Here is an 18,085-nt window from a genome sequence, read left to right on the forward strand (position 1 = left end):
TCCCAGTTAAGCATCCCCGGTGGCCCTTGCTCACCGGGCGATAGCCTGGGTGTCTGCCACGGCCAGGCCACTGGGTTCTGTACCCTTCCAGTCTGACCAGGCCTCCATGTTCTCCGAAGGCCCAGGGCACAGGCCATGCCAGGTCATGTCGAGCCCCCAAGGTCTTGTCCCCTCCCTCTCCTGAGCCCACGCACCTTCTCCAGGCCGTCCTCCTTCAGGCTGATGATGTCCAGATCAAAATCCGTCCGTAAGCCACTGGTTTTGTTGAAAACAATCCGTCCGGTTAATCCTTCCCATTGAGCCTGCCGGAAGGGAGAGGGCAGAGCGGCAATTCCTCGGGCTCATAAATCATCATTCGGTACAACTGTACAATGCTTCATTTTAATTACTCTTTGCACTGATACTGTTCCCCCAAGACCATGATTAATTAATAATCACCTCCATCATTGCTCGGGCTGTGGTGCGAGCCAGCGATTTCCATAAATTCTATTATGCTCTTTAGCCAGCTTTACATTTGCACCTTCTCGTGTACAACATCGATCTCAGACGCACTCAAATGAGCCCCCGCCTTGAAGCCAAAGAGGAGGGGACGCCCGTGTCAGGTCCCCAGAGAGAGGCAAGGAGGAGGCAGGCGGGCGGCTTGGGGCAGGTGACACCTACCCAGAGGCGGAAAAGCCAAAGGGCCGAGCCAGCCCTGGACGTAAGACCAGACGCGCGGAGTAGAGCAGGAGGAGACCGGGAAGTCACCCCTACCGCCCCCGGCCCCAGCTCCACGAGCGTCAAGGTTAAGAACTCTGGGGTCAGAATGCTCGGTCCAACCGCAGTCAGCTGTGCAAATTTAGGAATTCTAGGTCACTTCTCTGCCTCAGTTTCCTCATCTACAAAACAGGATTCATAATTGTACCAAAACGCCACGGGGAGTGAATGGAGATAAAGCCCATAAAATACTTAGGACAGTGCGTGGTACCACCCGAGCCCTTGAGCTCATGTTCACTTTTGTGTATTGTCATTAACATCGTTAACACAGAGAGAGATGCAGAGAACATGCAGGACCCAAGCTGAGAAAGTCCCACTCTTCTAGATCGGGGGTGAGCAAGCTACAGCTGGTGCCCTGATAGGCCTGCGGCCTGTTTTTGTAAACAGTTGATTAGAACACAGCCACACCCATGTGTTTACTTATTGTCTTTGGCCGCTTTGGAGCCGCTGCCTCAGGCCTGGATAGTTACAAAGAGACCATCTGGCCCACAAAGCCCAAATATTTACTATCCAGCCCTTTGCAGGAAAGGTTTGCTGACTCCGTTCTAGAAAATACCTTTCCTGTGGACCCAATGCATCCCTGCAAAGTACTTCACACCGCTCAGAGCATGTAACTTCCACAGCAGCCCTGCAGGTGGGCCAGGTGAGGTCACGATTCCCATTGTACAGACCAGGAAGCAGGCCAGGAGGGCCAGGCGCATCACCCAAGCTCGCAGAGGGGGTCAGAGCTCCGCGCTGCAGCTGGGGTCCCAGGGCCCCACCCCTCAGGCTGGAGCCCCATCCTTTCTCTCCCTTCTCCAAGGAGGTAGGAGGCAGCCAGCACACGCGTAAATGCCCCAATACCCACGGGCTTTCTGTGTCTGGGAGAACAAACCCATCCATCCTGGAGGCCCTGGGAACCAAGGGAGGCTGCAGGCTGGAGGTGGGGGAGGAAATCTGGAGCTCACACAGTCCACTGGGCTGGAGGAGGCTGGGGAAGGAAGCTCCAGAGAACATGGGGGCGGGGGGGGGGGGAAGGTCTGATTATGGAAATGTTTGCTTTGCCAAGGTGGTTCCCAACCACACTGGGGTCATGACCCCCTGCAGGCTCTGAAAATGGCCTCAGGGCCTCTCCCTGGCTGAATGTCCCTGGCGCACACACTGACACTCAGAACTGGACGCCCAAGTTCGTGGGACCATGGATCCCAGGAGTCCAAAATAAAACCCGTGGGCTCTCCAAGCATTTGGGCAGCTCTAAGGCCCCAAGGTAAGTGTGCAGATGAGCCAGCCGGTAGACCGACCGAGGCAGAGGGGCGGGGCCTGGAAGGGGTCCGGGAAGCTCTAAGACAAGTTGGACAGAATGCGGGCTTTGCACAAGTGATCCAACCTCTCTGAGCTTCAGCAAGGGGAAAATGATCTATTTCACAGGTGTTCAAAAAGATGTATAAAGTGCTTAGCACAGTGCCTGCCATCTACGATCCCAGCTAAGTGCTATAAGGTATTATTTCTCCCTTGGATTACAGGGCTGGTGCTTAGCTGGGAGGAAGGCTGGGGGCTTGGGCCAGGGCCCGAGGCCTCAGTAGAAATCCTGTCATAGAGGGCTAACTAACCCCCTTTCCTGAATGTGCTTTGTCTCATCACAATCCTGCCAGGTGGGTGTCACTGTCGCCCCCATTTTAGGATCATAGACACAGAGGCTCAAAGAGGGGCTGAGCTATAGAAAGCTGCACGGATGGGGCGCCTGGGTGGCGCAGTCGGTTAAGCGTCCGACTTCAGCCAGGTCACGATCTCGCGGTCCGTGAGTTCGAGCCCCGCGTCAGGCTCTGGGCTGATGGCTCAGAGCCTGGAGCCTGTTTCCGATTCTGTGTCTCCCTCTCTCTCTGCCCCTCCCCCGTTCATGCTCTGTCTCTCTCTGTCCCAAAAATAAATAAACGTTGAGAAAGCTGCACGGGATGGTGCTGCAGGGCAGAATCCGGGTCTGCAGGAACAGAGTTGAAGAGCGTGGGGTCACCATGCCCAAGTTCAGTGGGGGAGGCTTACAGAGCCTGGGGGGCCAGAAACGGGGTTGGGGACAGAGACTAAAATATCAGACAAGGTAAAGACCACTGTTTATAACTTCACAGGGAGGCTCAGCTCCCCTCCGGCTGGCTGGCTCCCCCCTCCTCTGCACCCTCAGGCTATCTCCTGGCCCCCAGGGGAAATCACAGCAGGTGCCTTCAACCTGCACTGGGAGCGGACAAAGCTTCCCCCTTGTCAGCTCTGGAGGAATTAAATGCCAGCAGGGGGGCACGGACTGTCTGTGGGCGGGTGGGCAGGGCCAGGGCAAGGAGCCACTGGCAGCTCCTCCCCGTGACATTTCCCGGCCTGCCCGCCCCTTCCAGCCACCGCTCAAGACTCGCTAAATGAAAGATGCTTCACACGCTCTGAACTCCGGCCTGGTATTTTCCAGCTCCTCTCGGAAATGCCAAGTCTTTAAAATGATTTACTGTCACGCAGTCAGAGAAGGAGACGGGCAACTTGGAAATGGTCTGAGGGAAGACTTGTGCTGGGCTCAGGCAGGGCACTGGGGTCCCGGTCCCGGGCAGAGGTGGCACTGTGGGCCAGCCACGCGGCTGCTCGGGGCCTCCGTCTCCACCGCCCTCAAATGCAGGTGGCACAAACGTGTTTCTGAAAGGGCTCCGTAAGAGTGTGAGTGGTGAGGGCCACTCACTGGGCCAGCGGCCAGGAAACAGGAGGTACACCGGTGTGGGCCAGTCAGCCCCAGGAGGGAGAAGGGGCCCCTTTCTACGGGGCGGGCGGTGACGAATCTGCTCCCTGTAGGGTTTTGTCACTGAGCCTCAAAAATTCCAAAGGGTGAGGGGTAGACAGGGTGGGGGTCCCCGAAGCTATGTGGCCCAGGGATCCTCGTGAGCTGGAAACCCAGCATGGAGAAGAAGCCATAGTCATGGCAGTTGTGAGGACAGTAACTGCAGCCAATCTGTTCAGCTTCTGCTCTGTGCCACACTCTGTCCTGAGTGCTTCACCCACACCATCACCCACCTCATCTTGCAACAACCCTAGGAAAATCTCCAGGGTACAGAGACAGAGCTGAGGCACAGAGACATTCAGTAGCTTGTCTAAGGTCACACAGCTAAAAAGTGGTTAAGTTTCAAAGCCACTTTTGCTTGGCCTGTAAGGGTCGTGGCTTGGGTCACCGACCCCCTCACGCTGGCCTCTGACCGCTCCGATGGAGGCCTGCCGAGGAAGGACGCACAGGGGGCTGAGAGTCGGGTCTCAGAGTTCCCCGAGAACAAGCCGGTGATCACTCAGGCCAAGCAGGCCTGCTCAGGGCACTGGACAATCAGACTTCCTCTGCAGTTTTGAGGGGCTGGATGAGAAGGGACCATCATGGTCTTCTTATACCAAAATATCCGACACTGGATGGAGCCCCTTCGAGGCGTGAGGGAGCTGGTCCCAAGGACTTCGTGCCTCCCTCACCATGATGGTGGGGTGACATCTGCCAGGAGAGGAAACTTGGGGACACCTAGGACCATGCGTGAAGCCACACAGCTGGGAGAGGCAGAGACAACTCCACAGGCACGTACGTCAAACTACAGCCCGTGTCCCGTCCCTATTCCTTTTAGCGCTGTTTCCAAGTGGTGGCGGTGACCTCGGGACTTGGGGTAAAGCTAACTGTCCACTGAGAATAAAGTGGTGGGTCTGTTACTGGCCCTCCTGGAGCTGCCTTCCTTTGCACGTGGGATTACATTCCTGAATGCAAGGGCTTGCTTCGTGTCTGCCCCCTCCCTAGGCTGGGAGCTCTGGGAATGCGGGGGCTCGTCTGTCTCAGCCCCACTGGATCCCAGCGCAGGGTTCTGCGCCTGGCACCCAGCGGGCCCACCACAATCAGCTGCTGAATAAATGAATGAGCGCTCAAGGCAGCCTGCCTCAGTTCTGGTCCACTGTGATTGCTACAAAGAGATCGTCTACACGGCCCTCCTGGAGGGCTTCCCCCCGCCGCACTCGTGCTGCCTCGACGTGGTCACTCCCTCTGACCCAGGATAATCCTGCCCGGATCTCGTCCCCAAGCGGTCTTCCTCCACCAGTCACTGGGATTTGCCTCTGCCCACGTCCCGGGCTCGATGCTTTGCGTCCAGTTTCACACGGTCTTCTAAACAACACGGAGGTAAGGACTCTTAATGCCCATTTTACAGTCCAGGAAACTGAGAATCAGAATGTTAATCCTCTCACCCGAAGGCACACAGCTAATCGTGATGCAGCCAGGACGCCTGGCCCCGGCCTTAGCTTCCCCCGCCTGTAAAATGGGAACGGTAAACTGCCACCCACAGCTTACAAGGACAGTGGTGACGGAGAGTCCTTCGAAATTATCCGTTGGCACTAAGTGTTTCAACGGTCATCTGAACAGCAGGATGGATTTCTGCTCTCTGGTTCCTCTGGATCAGCCCCACGGATGGGACTTCTTCACAGCCGCTGTGATGCCAGGAGAGCCGAGTCCCAGGGGGCCCACGACACGAAGAGGAGTTTGGAGGGCTGATTATGATCTACCCAGCCTCCTCTGCCCTGGCACCGCCCTGAGCCCTTTCCGCACGGGGTCTCATCTCCGCTTCACAGCATCCCTGTGACGGGGCATGCTTCGTACCCCATTTTGCAGATGAGCCAATCAAGGCTCAGCAAGGTTCTGTAGCTTGCCCCAGGTCACACAGCCCGAGGCAGAGACCCTCATGTCTTGCATCAGAAAGCCCACGCAGGTCCTGCTGACCGTGCTGACCGCCCACGGAGAACCTCCTACACGCCAGGGCCTTTGCCGCTCAATCCCCCTGTAAGAACGAGCCCGTCAGGCCCATTTTCCCCCCAAGGAAACTGAGGCTCAGAGAGGAGAAGCACTGAGGCCGGGTTTGTGCGGACCAGAAACGGGTTCTGCCTGACTCCCACACCTGGGCCTTTGCTCTGCAGCTCTGCTGACCCCATGCTGATCCCCAGGGGCAGTGGGGGGAGGCCCTGGCTGGGGGAGGTGCAGGGGAACACTCACCTCCTTGATGAAGTTCATGAAGCGGCCGCCAAAGCGCCAGGCCTTGTGCCGATGGCACTGCAGGGAGTTCACGGTCATCTGGGGTGCCCGCTGGTAGCACACAGATACGATGTGGACAGCATCATACAGTAAGGCCGCGTCAGTCTGCAGGGGAGGGCCGGGGCCTGCCTGAGAGCAGATCCCAAGCCCCGAGAGTCCTCGGCCCAATCTGCTCTGTCCCTTTTCCCCTCCCTCGCCAGACACGAGGGGTCCGGGTGAGGGAAAGGCCCACGGTGACCCCGTCCACGCCCCCAGCGAAGGCCAGACTTGGGTGTCCCTGCTGTTCCACAGACACTCAACTTCCACCCTCTGCAGCTCAGACCTTCTCCCTCTAGGCCCTCTCACCCCATCCCACCGCTCCTGCTGCTCCCCTAGGCCCTGCCCACACCTTCTCCCTTCCCGTTCCCCAGCCTTCGGCTGGTCACAGCCGAGGGTCCTTATCCCCGCGCTCCGAAACAATCCGTTTACAAGCCTCCACTACCCCCTTTGGTGTGGGACTGTGTCTGATTCCTTTGTGTTCCCAGAACCCAGTCTAAGGTCTGAGGAAGGGAAGTGGTGGGAGGGGAGAAGAGATAGGGAGGATGGAGGGAAGGGAAGAAGGATGGGAGGAAGGAAGAAAAGAGAGAAGAGGGAAAGGAGAGAGAAGGACAGGGAAAGGGGAGACCCCGGATCTGACCCGCCTGGCTGGAATACCATCATCACTCCGTCCAACAGGCCGGACTCTGCCCGGGGAGCCGCCTGCAGCCTCTCCATGGACCACTTCTCCACGATGGCCGAGACATGGGGGTTGTCCACGTTGAGGATCCGGAACCCTGTCAGGTTCACCCCGGAGTAGCGGTAGGGCTCCAGGTCTAACGCATATAGATCCTTGACGGAGAGAGGTTCGAGTAAAGAACGGTGTGGCTGCTGTCAGCTCCACCCCCCTGCCCCCCCCCCCCACCATCCCACACTCAGAGCCCCACCGCCCAAGGCTGCATCTCCCAGCAGAGCCCTGCTCTGCAGGGGGGAGGCTCAACGGTGACGTGACGGTGACGGAGCACCTGCAGGAGCACTGATGTGGAATTGACGGGAACACCCTCTGCCTGCTGGCCGACCTCACATACTCACGGCCGGACCTCTGGCAGGTGGCTCAACCAATTTCTTCATCTACGGAATGGGGACTGTGGCTCTTTTATAGGACCCGGTGCAACAGGCCCCATAAAGGCCCAGCCCAGAACATCACAGGAGCTTGGTAAAGGCCATCATGGTCATTCCCAACGATGGGGGAGCCCGCTTTGGGAACACAAAGAGCACTGGGTCTGGGCATCTCCAAGTTACCCAGAGGGAAGCCCAAGGGAATTATTTTATCTGCCCCCAAAAGACTAGTTGAAAACAGTCCTTTCTAGAGGTGCCTGGGTGACTCAGTGGGTTAAGCATCCGACTTCAGCTCAGGTCGTGATCTCGCGGTCCGTGAGTTCAAGCCCCGCGTCAGGCTCTGTGAGACAGCTCAGAGCCTGGAGCCTGCTTCAGATTCTGTGCCTCCTTCTCTCTCTGCCCCACCCCTGCTCATACTCTGTCTCTCTCACTCTCAAAAATGAATAAATGTTAATTAAAAAAATAATAAAAAATAGACTAGTCCTTTCTAGCTTTTGCACAGTGAAGGAAACCAACAACAAAATGAAAACACTGAGCCGGAGAAGTGCTTGCAAACTGTATATCTGACAAGGCGTTGATACCCGAGATATATAAAGAACTCCTACAACTCAGTAACAATACCACCACCAAAAGCCAAAACCAGATTAAAAAATGGGCAGTGAACCTGAAAACACATTTTTCTAACGAAGACATCCAGATGGCCAGCAGACACATGCAAAGGTGCTCAGCATCACTCATCATCAGGGAAATGCAAATCAAAACCACCACAAGCCCTCACCTGGCACCTGTCAGAATGGCTAGAACCAAAAAGATAAGGAACCACAAGTGTTGGCGAGGACGCAGAGAGAAAGGAACCCTCGTGCACTGTTGGTGGGAATGCAAACAGGTGCAGCCACTGTGGAAAACAGTATGGAGTCTCCTCAAAAAATTACAACCAGAACTACTCTATGATCCAGGGGTTCCACTTCTGGGCATTTATCTGAAGCAAACAAAAAATCTAATTTGAAAACACACGTGCACTCCTGTGTTCACTCCAGCATGACTTATAGTAGCCACGATGTGGAAGCAACCTACGTGTCCATCGACAGCTGATCGGATAAAGAAGATGGTGTCTACACACAGAGGGATGTAAGTCAGCCATAAAAAAAACAAACAAAAAAGAAGAGGCAAAATCCTGCCGTTTGTAACAATGTGTCTGGACCTAGAGGGCATTATGCTAAGTGAAGCAAGTCAAACAGAGAAAGACAAATACCGTATGATGTCACTTACATGTGGAATCTAAAAAGCAAAACAAAACAAACTCACAGACACAGAGAACAAACTGGTGGATGCCAGAAGGGGAGAGGGGTGGGGGTGGGGGGATGGGCAAAATAGGTCAAGAGGATTGAGAGGTACGAACTTGCAGCTATGAAATAAGTAAGTCACGGGGACGTAATGTGCAGCATGGAGAATGCAGTCAGTTATACGGTCATGACTTTGTATGGTGACAGACGGTAACCAAACCTGTGGGGACCGTTTTGTAATGTATAAAAATATTTAATTGCTATCTTGTACCCCTGAAATGAACATAATATCGTAGGTCAGTTATAATTCGATAAAAAAGAAGAGTCTTTCTGCTTGGGACTCAAGAAATACCGCTGTCTTCTTCTCACAAGCCAGGCCTCTCACCCTTGCCTATGTCACAAGCCAGGCCTGTCACCCTTCGCCTCCTAGGAGCAGCTGGCCGACAGTCAGCCCATCTGTCCGTGGCCAGGCCACATCCGGTCTGGTGCAACGGGTAGGCCCTGGCCGAAGGGCCAGGAAGACAAGCCTCAATGCCTGGAGCGGCCCAGCTCCGGCCCCTCCCTGCACTCCAGCTCTGTGGCAAGGTGGGCCGGTGAGGCGAGGAGGCAGAGGGGTTGGGGGGGGGGGGAAGGGGGGGCAAGCCAAGCATTAAGAAAAAGTGGCAGGTGGCAGGGGCAGGGAGGTGGCAGGTGGTAGCTGGAGGAGTGGAGCAGAGTTCTGTCCTGTTAAGCAAAACTCCCCAAACTTGGAAATAAGGTGGAAGGGAATGTCGTAGGGAATGTCGTAGGGAAGCATCGCTGACCAGGCCCGTCCTGGATTCTGTGATGCTCTGGGAGAACGCACCTGGGCCTGACTTCACTCTCAGCTACTGATTAAAGGCCCAGACTCAAGGTTAACTTGGAGATCTTTGCCAACTGGAAAGATAAACCCCAATGTTGTGGTTTATTGCCCTGTAGGACATTAATTCACTGAGCAGTCTTACTCTGTGTTTTCCCCTCCAAATAAAAACTCAATCCCTCAAAAGCTCTTGGAGACAGTGTTGCCATCCTACCGGTTCCCTTGTTAATGAACGGAATCCATCTTCGAAACGTGTTTATCCTATATTTGCATGAGTCATTTTTTTCCTTTTTGAAAACGTAACACACTATGATCCTCTGGATTGGCCCCTTCCTACTAGTGGAGAAACTGCGTCCTAAGGTCCTCCCGGCCAACTACCTATCCCTTTCCATGCTCTGCCCTCATCAAGCTGCCTTCCGTCCCGGCCCCCGGTCCATCCTCTTTCCTGGGTCCCTCGACTCAGACCCTCCATCCTGTGCTGGGAGAGCGGCAGGGCACCCCGTGGGCTGTACTCTTCTCTGCATGGCCACAGCCACCGGGAATAACACCCCAGCCCGTCACAGTCCAAGCTTCGGTTAACTCAGTGGTGGCTCGAGGAACAATGAGCCCACGGAGCAGGTTTTCCACGTGGTGCTGGCGTCCTCCTGTCTCCCAGATGTCCCTAATTGATGCTCAACTCCTGCTGCTCCCGCTGCACCCCCAGAATGGGCTTCTTCTGGGGTGCACTCCGTTGGTTTCCCCTTTGAAGGCTTAAGGGGTAGGGAGTAGCGGGGAGGTTTGGCACAGACTTGAACCGACAAGAAAAGTCAGTCCTAGCCTTGCCCAAACAAATAGGGTGCTGATTCGCGGCCAGGACTTGGGACGGGGAAGGGGTCGGGTGGGAGCACGAAGCTGGGTCTTCAGCAGATGAGGGGGTCTCGCTGGGCCGGCCAGAGGGTGCCTGCCCCAGTCTCAGTGGGGAGCCCAGGGTGGGCACCGCGCTCAGCCCTGATGTGGAAGACATTGTCCCATCTCAGTAACCCCCTGCGAAGTAGCTGTTTAATCGTCTTCTCCTTTTACAGATGAGGAAGCAGTGTCAGGGGCATCAGGCGACTCGCCTGCGGTCACGAAGTTCCTACAGGGCGGAGCAGAATTCGGACCCGGGGCCGTTTCAGTGGTGTGTTGGAGCTGGCTCCCACGGACCCGTGGGAGCTAACTGTTCGCACTTCCTCCTGTCCCTGTGTGCGTCCAGTGACATCACATTGGTAGCTTAATACCAGCCACAGTGGAAGTATTCACACCACGGAAATCAGAGGCACTACAAGTCCAGGGGCATCCCCCCTCCCCTCTGAGAGCTGGTTGTACATTTTTGTCTGTCTTATTCAAAAATTCCCGGGCTTTACTGTCCCCAGTGGTTGCCAAACACACAATATGCATCAGGATGGATTCTGGAGCTTTTGGGGGGGACGTATAAGCCATGGACAGTCTGGGGTGTGGCCCCTGGTTGTTGGGAGGTGAGGGGCAGACAGGAGTCTGGTCCTTCCCGCCTTACCCATCTTGGCAATAGTGAAACAATCACGACGAGCTAATAGCTATGAGCACCTGTCACTCTTACACCTCAGGCACCACTTAATTCGCATCTCCACCTCACACAAGGAGGGTGTTGTTGGCACCCCATTTTAGAGGAAGGAACTGAGGCACAGAGAGGTTAGGTTTCACCGCTGGGGAGCAGTGCAGTCAAACCCAGGAAGTCTAGATCCCGAGCCCTCCCTCTGACCTGTGACCAGCCCTCAGTCCACACAGCACACAGAGGGGTCTTTCTGATGGATCAATCCACCCCCCTCACTCCTGTGTTTATGGATCCTTGCTACCTTCTCAGAAGAAAGTGCAATTCTTTAGTTTACAAGGCTCTCCACCCCGCCAGCCCCACTTTTCTTCCCGCCCCCTCCCATGTTTGTTTCAGGAGCCAAACCACTTTCGCTCCCCTTTTCCTTTCCTCGCTGGCCCCCATCACACATCTCCTCCTCCCTGTGCCGGCATTTGTGCATGTTCTTATCCTCTGGCTGGAATGTCTCTCTTCTCAACCCTCTTGGGTGGGCTATTCTCTGAGATCCAACTCAAGGGGCACCTCTTCCAGGAAGCCTCCCCTGACTACTCCTTTACACATGCACAACAGAGTGGGTCAGGGGTGCTTCCGCTCTTACTCTGGGACCTCTCGGCTTTCACCCCTCTGATGACAACTATCAGTGTCTATGTCTGTCTCCCCCATGCACCTGTCACCCGAAGTGGAAAGAAGGGTCGGCCAGCTGAGCCGCTCTCTGGACACCCAAACAGCACTGGGAAGAGCCTGGGATCAAGACCAGCGTTTCACATCCACCTCTCAGGGGGAGCTCTCAATGACGCTGGAGGTTAGGAGCAGTTTGGCAAATTGCCTAGGGAGGAGGGACAGACCCTTAAGGAGACTGCTTCAGTATCAAGAGATCTTCCCCAAGTCGCCTCTGAAGAAGGCAGGTAAGGGAAGATGAAGCACTTTTATTTTGCAGAGTGGAGAACGGGGAGTTTGGGGCCAGAGCTGAACTGCTGGGGCCCCGGGAAAGAAGCTGAGCTCTGCCCCCAGGGGGCGCCCTCCTCACGCCGCCCCTGCACAGGCTGGTGGGGGCAAGGCACAGCCTCCTCTCTGATGCGGCGCTAACCTAATCTCAAAGGCCTGAAGGATTGCCAAAGCATCAGCCTAGGGCTTCCGTGACTCAGGGGGAAGGGGGCATCTCTGGCCCTGTGGGGGCCTGGATGCTGGTGGCATCGGGCCTTCCAAGCCTACAAGACGTAGCATGTGGTCTGCTGACACGCTGAGCCTGGGAGGGAGCAAGCTGGGGTCACTGCTGGGGTCACCTCCCTCCCTGTCACCCTGAGCCCGGGGTACAAAGTGTGGTAGGACCCGTGGCACCAAATGTCCCCGCTCCTGTGACACGAGGGCAGTGACGACGGGGCGCTGCTGAAGAGGCCTCTTTGTCCGGCTCCGATTTTTGGTCCAAACTGCCCCGCGCCGAGACCCCAGGTGCCACGCACGGCGAACCGAGCGCAACCTTGCCGCTTGGCAAAAAGTTGTTGTTCTCGATGCCAAATGTTGACACGCCGAATTCAGTGTCGACGAGGGACCTTTTAGAAACATTCAGCATAACATAATAGACTAATTCATTAGCACCCCATGGGTCTGACTGGGTAGAAGCTGAAGCTCGGAAAACATTGCCTTAAGGAATGACAGATGAAAATATCTTTCCCATGATATAACTGTTATTGCCGGGAAGTGGCATTAATTGTGATTGCTTATCTATTAATTTATTATAATTCTTCTTCCACCTCCAGGCTTTTACCTACACGTGACATGTACCAGGGGCTCAGCTGGGGCTGATTAACGCGGGGTTATCTGGGAATGGCTCAAAGCTGGCTGGCACAGATACTGGCCGCTGGGGTAATTAAAACGTCTTCTGCGTGAAAGAAGCGAGTTTGGAGAATTTTTCAGAGGCGAGGAGTTGGTGACGTGGGTTTGCTAAGGGGAAGGAGAGAAATGGCAAATGCCACTGCCCTCCCCGATGCAGCCTCGACTGAGCAATGGGCAGCAAAGAGGCGGAATCACGAGGCCGACCCTGAAGCCAGCGGGGCCGGGAGGACGATCCTGGGGCTGGAGCCGGAGCTGAAGCGGGACGTGGGCTGGAGCGGAGAGACCCAAGGGACACGGCTGATGCCCTGGCAGGCAGGCGGCCGGGGGCAGTGGGGAGACACGCTGGTTAGAGCCCCTGATACACGCGCGCGCACCTACTCGGCTGCAAATTGCAGAACTCTTTGCGCGGCAGGGTTCCTCCCTGGAAAGATCCACTCTCCCTGCTCCTCAGAGAGGCCCGGGGAGCACGGGCAGTGGGCTGGAGAGACCGTGCACCAGACCGGAAGTCAGGAGCCACGGCCTCCACCACCGATCCACTGTGAGACTCTGGGCAAGCCACTCAACCTCTCCGGTCCCAGGTGTGCCCATCCATCGACGGGGAGCAAAAACTCTGCCGTGGAAAGAGGAAAACCAGCGATGTGGAGAAAGGGCTTTGGAACCTGTGAGGTGTGGGCAAGGCTGGGATTTGTGGAGGCTCCCATTTCCCCTCGCTAGCGTCGACCACCGTGCCTGGACCATGGCTGCCGTGTGCGGCCAGGAGAGGCCAGCCATGACGTTGTGCGGGTTTTCAGGGCGACAGGTCTCCACAGGGACCTTTGGAGCTAGACAGCCCCCAGCTGGTAAAGATCCAGGCTCCGCTCCCTTTCTCGCGAGTGGCCGCTCTGAGCCTTGGTTTCTACTCTCCTGTAAAATCGGGACATCGTTCCTCCCTTGGAGAGTTGTTCTGAATTTTGCATGAGATGGGCGATGCTGAATACAGAGAAAACACGAGCAATTTAACACTTCCGTAGTACTTAATTAAACATCAGGCACTCAACATACTCAATGCTCTGCGTAACAATGCCATGAGGTGATGCGGTTGCTGTGGCCGTTTTGTGGATGGGAAGATGAGGCACAGAGAGGTGAAGTAACTTGCCCAGGGAAGCGGAAGAATCTCGACTTCTAAGTCAGGCAGGCTGGCCCCAGAGTCCACGGTCTTCACCGTGGCTATGACAAGGGTCTTGGTAACTTGACTGATTACTTTCTACGTTGTACTGTCGTTATTCATTCATTCGGGCATTGATGGCCACCTGCTGCCTGGCCAGGCACTATCTGGGCACCGGAGATGTACAGGTGAACGGGTCGCAGTGCTCGATCCTTACGTGCATGAAGGGAGCCTGCCAGCTGGTGGGCTTTGTGTTGGGTCCACCTCTGCACACTGTCTCCCACCCAAGTGCCCTGCTCAGTCCGCGGGGCTTTGAGAGCATCGGTACGTGGCTGCTGGACAAGGGAGTAAACGGATGCTTGAATTAAGGAAATGAAAAAGAGAAGTGGACACTGTCTGGGGCCAGAGGAAACCCCAGGGCACTCCCTGCCCTGAGCCTCCCTCTAAGACCTCTAGCCTTGCCCCCAGGAGGGCAATGGCATTAAACGTAAGGAAACTGGGGTCACTATGGAGGTGCTGTCTCCAGAGTGTTGCCTGAAAGGTGGAGTCAGGCCAGAGGGCAAAGGGCCCGGACGTTGGTCTCCACACCCCAGGAGCCCAGGAAGGGGTGCACGGGGCTGCCATGCCAGGGGACAGGGCCTTGGGCCCCTGGAATGTGCCCACCACACTTTCCCAGCCATCCTCCTCTGCCTCGCTCTGGGCTCCAAACAGAGGTGAAAACATGGGAGACTTGGTGGCCTCATCCTCCAGCCTGCAATGACTTTCCAGCATACAGCATGGCATGGAAAAGTCAGCTTGGGTGGGCAGAAATCCAGCAGGGACTTGCGGGAGAAGGTGCCTGATCTCGGTCTCCAGTTGCCAGGATCCCATTCTCCCAGCGTGACTCCTGGCACGTCCCCAGTTCTGAGCTCTGGATCAAGAGAATGTGCAGGGTGGCCCCTGAGCTCTGCCACGGGCACAGGGTATGTGGGGGTGCAGGGAGGGGAATAAGAAATGGCGTGCTGGCAAACGCTTAATAACCAGCTCTCAGGGGAGGGGAGGCTAAAAACCGTCATTTGTAGTATTTGCCAACTCCTGTGGCACGAATATTCCTTCCACCATGGCTGACTTCAAGCCACCTACGTGCTATCGCTGAACGTGGATTTGCGAAGAGATGAACACAACGGGGTCTGGCAATCAGCCAGAGCGAGCCAGCCCCAAGCAATCCGGGGAAGCGCTAACATGCCTCTTGCCTTTTGTGCTTATGCTGTTCTCTCGTGTGGCATCCCCTTCCCCTCTCTCCTTGGTGAACTCCTACTGATCCTGCAAGAACAATGTAAGCATCTGCTTTCTTGCCTCGAATTTCCCACCTGCCACCGGCCCCTCCGTACCTGGTGTCTCCTTGCACTGTGCCCCACGGCCATCTGTCCAGGCCTGTGACGGCACGAGCCTGCCGAAGGACCGAGACACGGAGGTGCAGACCGCACAGGAGGGGAGCTCCTTGAGGCCAGGGCCTCAGTGCCAGTCGTCAGGAGATACTCAGCGGAGCCCAGGTGCTGGGTAAGGAATGTTAAATGGGTCCCGGATGGAGGAAGGAACACAGAAGCCTGCCGGGCTGATGCAGATGGCAGAAGCTCGTTTCAGTGACAGAACGGTTAGCCACGCTGTCACTTGCCCCAGAACAAGGCTGGATGGAACAGTCCCCCCAGGGCCCCCGGGAGGTGCAAGGGCGTCTGGCTCCACGCAGGGCGGCTGGGTGCTGGTGCCCCTTTGGCACGGGGATCTCTTCATTCTGCTGATTTCAGGCCACAACTAATTATCCTAATGGGTTTAAATGGCCCTAAATGTTCTCCGAGTTTGGACAGGACCCATCGGGAGCCTGCAGGTGGGCTGGGCCGGCTGACAGTGAGTGGGGAGACTTCGGCGGGGATGCTGCAGAAATCCAAAGTAGCAATGCCTGTTGTTGTGTGAGGCCTGAGACATTCGAGGCGAAGCGTGTGGGCTGGGAGGCCGGGGTCACCATAGTAAGCACAGCTAATACTTCCGCAGCTCTTTGCACGAACCAGGCAGCGCTCTCAGCATTTTACTTAATCAGCACATTTAGTCCTCGCCACCATCCTCGGGGGTAGAGGCCATGATCGTGCCCATTTCGCAGATGAAGAAACCGAGTCAAGGCCGTGGCTGGTAATCAGAGGGGCTTGTGGTCGCATGGGCAGGTCTAGACTCACTGCCCTCGGTCACAACACGATGTCACTTCTCAAAGTGGGCGGGCCACAAACATATCCCTGTGCCCCTGCCTGGGCCCACACCTAGAGCCTCAGGAAGCAAGGCCAGCCTGAATCTTCTCTAGCTGCAGCAACTGTCCCCACCAGGCTGACCTTGCTCCGAGGGGGTCCCACCCCGACCCGTGCCATGACCCAGCGGTACGTTACCAGAGTGGTGAAGATAAAGTGGTAGTACTCCGTCATCATGCCCATGGCCATGGCCTGCGGGAAAGCAGAACATTAGCAACTTGCAGGGAGTGCCCGAGAAGCAGCCTCCCCACTTCCACTCCAGTGGTGAGGACTGGACGGAGTGGTGGTGGGGGGTGGGGGTGGGGGTTGGGAGGGTCTGGCTCCTCGCAGGGAGGGGGCTGTTCTCTGAGACCACCTCCCCAAAGCGACAACGACCGGCTGGTAGACAGCGGAGGGTTTCACATGGGAGTGTTCGGGAAAAGTCACCTGGGACAGATTAAAACGCAGAATCTTGAGCCCTACTCTGCAAAGATTCCGAATTCCGCAGGGCTGGGCTGGGCCCGGTAGTCTGGCTTTTCAGTAAGCATCTCCGGGCCTGCCACACTTAAGAGAAATGCCGCCGGGATCAGCCCCAGACCGCCTCTGCCAGTGCCCTGACTCCACCCGGCGGAGCTCACCGTCCTGGCTCCAGAGAGAGGTGTGGGAAAGCCCAGCCCCCACCAGCCTCCAGCCAGGCCTGAGGAGGAGAGGCTGTGGTCAGGCTGAGAGCCTCCCAGGGGGGCCGAGACAGCCAGGCTTCCCTCGTCCAGCTGACCACGAAGCAGCCCGCACGGCTGGAATTATTACCATGTACCATCATGAAGCCTGCATTGTACACATTTATGTATTTTATTAGAAACCTATCATCTACAATAATTACCATAATGCATTTTTCTGCAAAGATCTTCTGGGCCCACAAAGCGCTCCGGAGGAATAAATGTCACGGGCTCAAGTCCACTCGGAAAATGTCACTCATTCTCTCGCCCTCTTGGAGATTCACAGCCTGCTTCAGCAGGTTCAAGGCTCAGAAAAGGCTTCAGTAAATGGATGTATTTACCTTTGTGGGGTGCAGTGTATAACTGCTGAGCACAAAATCTCCACTTTTAATTCTGGATGTTTTCAAGTTAGGCAGAGTAAATGGGAGTAAATTTCGTGGGGAGTAAATTACGTGGGGAGTAAATTTCGACTTTCTGGCTGGATGACCTTGGGTCCATTCCTTTCCCCCTGAGCCTCAGTTTCCTCACCTGTAAACTGGGCGTGATAATCCTTGCCACCTCCCAGGGTGGCAGTGAGGGGCTACATGGACACAGCACATCGTAACTCGGCGAACCGGGGTCGTGACTGTCTCTGTTACTCCGTGATAGAAGGAAGCGCTGGCAGGTGCCCCGGGAGGAGGGTTAAGGGACTTCTGGGGAGTGTGGGTCTCCTCCATTGTGACTTTAAAGATGCCCCACACCGGGTGCCGACTGTGCACCGGACCCTGGGCTAGACTCTTTCCTTGCCTTGTCTCAACAGAATCCTCCGTCACCGGCTGAGGTAGGGATCATTGGCTCCACGGACAGAGGAGGGGACGACCCTGGGGTCCCTCGCTCTTGGGCGCACAACACCCAAGGGCAGAAGCAAGATTCAAACCCCCAAACGAGCTATCTACCCGCTGTGTGAGGGAGCCTGGGGGAGGACAGAGGCGGCCAGGAGGCTTGGGCACCCCCTTGGCAAGGCCCAACTGGAGGCTGAGACCGGAACCCCCCCCCCCCCACGGACTTGAAAACGCCCCGTCCCCAGCTCAGCGCCCGTCCCCCTGCACTCCGTGTCTCCCCCCAACCCCCCACCTGCCTCTCGCAGGGTCATGAGTATAGAGCCCCACGGAATGCCTCCTTCTATCACCAGGGACGCTTTCTGGGACCATATAATCGCCTTTCACACAGAGCACTGGCTCAAATTTGAGTGTTTTGGGTTTCCGCTGCAGCACCCTCCAAGGGGGTTGTAGGCGATTTCGTTGTTTATTTCTTAGGCAGCTGGCAGACACTGCCCTTGCTCCCAGCATGCCATGCCAGGCTGCGTCTGGGAAGGAACAGAGGCCCATCCAGGACCGAGAGCCACTTTCCTCCCCCACTGTCACTGCAAAGTGGAGCAGATGGTGCGGGGAACTTCAATAAACCTAGTAATAGGAAGAGTAACACCAAGTGCTGTGGGCTACGGGGAACTCATCACGG

General features: G+C 56.2%; 1 protein-coding gene across 4 annotated transcripts in view; it reads right to left on the minus strand.

Annotated features, from left to right (window-relative positions):
• GRIK3 (glutamate ionotropic receptor kainate type subunit 3) overlaps positions 1–18,085 on the minus strand; it is a 230,776-nt gene that overhangs the window by 54,701 nt on the left and 157,990 nt on the right. For all 4 annotated transcript variants that reach the window (XM_045476763.1, XM_045476760.1, XM_045476761.1 and 1 more), the window contains exons 5-8: positions 16,032–16,085; positions 6,497–6,670; positions 5,765–5,908; positions 195–302 (exon numbers count right to left, since the gene is read on the minus strand). In XM_045476763.1, the coding sequence (XP_045332719.1) occupies positions 195–302; positions 5,765–5,908; positions 6,497–6,670; positions 16,032–16,085 (480 nt within the window). The remainder of the gene's footprint in view (positions 1–194; positions 303–5,764; positions 5,909–6,496; positions 6,671–16,031; positions 16,086–18,085) is intronic.

Source organism: Leopardus geoffroyi, chromosome C1, assembly GCF_018350155.1.
Source record: "Leopardus geoffroyi isolate Oge1 chromosome C1, O.geoffroyi_Oge1_pat1.0, whole genome shotgun sequence".
Classification (NCBI taxonomy): Eukaryota; Metazoa; Chordata; class Mammalia; order Carnivora; family Felidae; genus Leopardus; species Leopardus geoffroyi.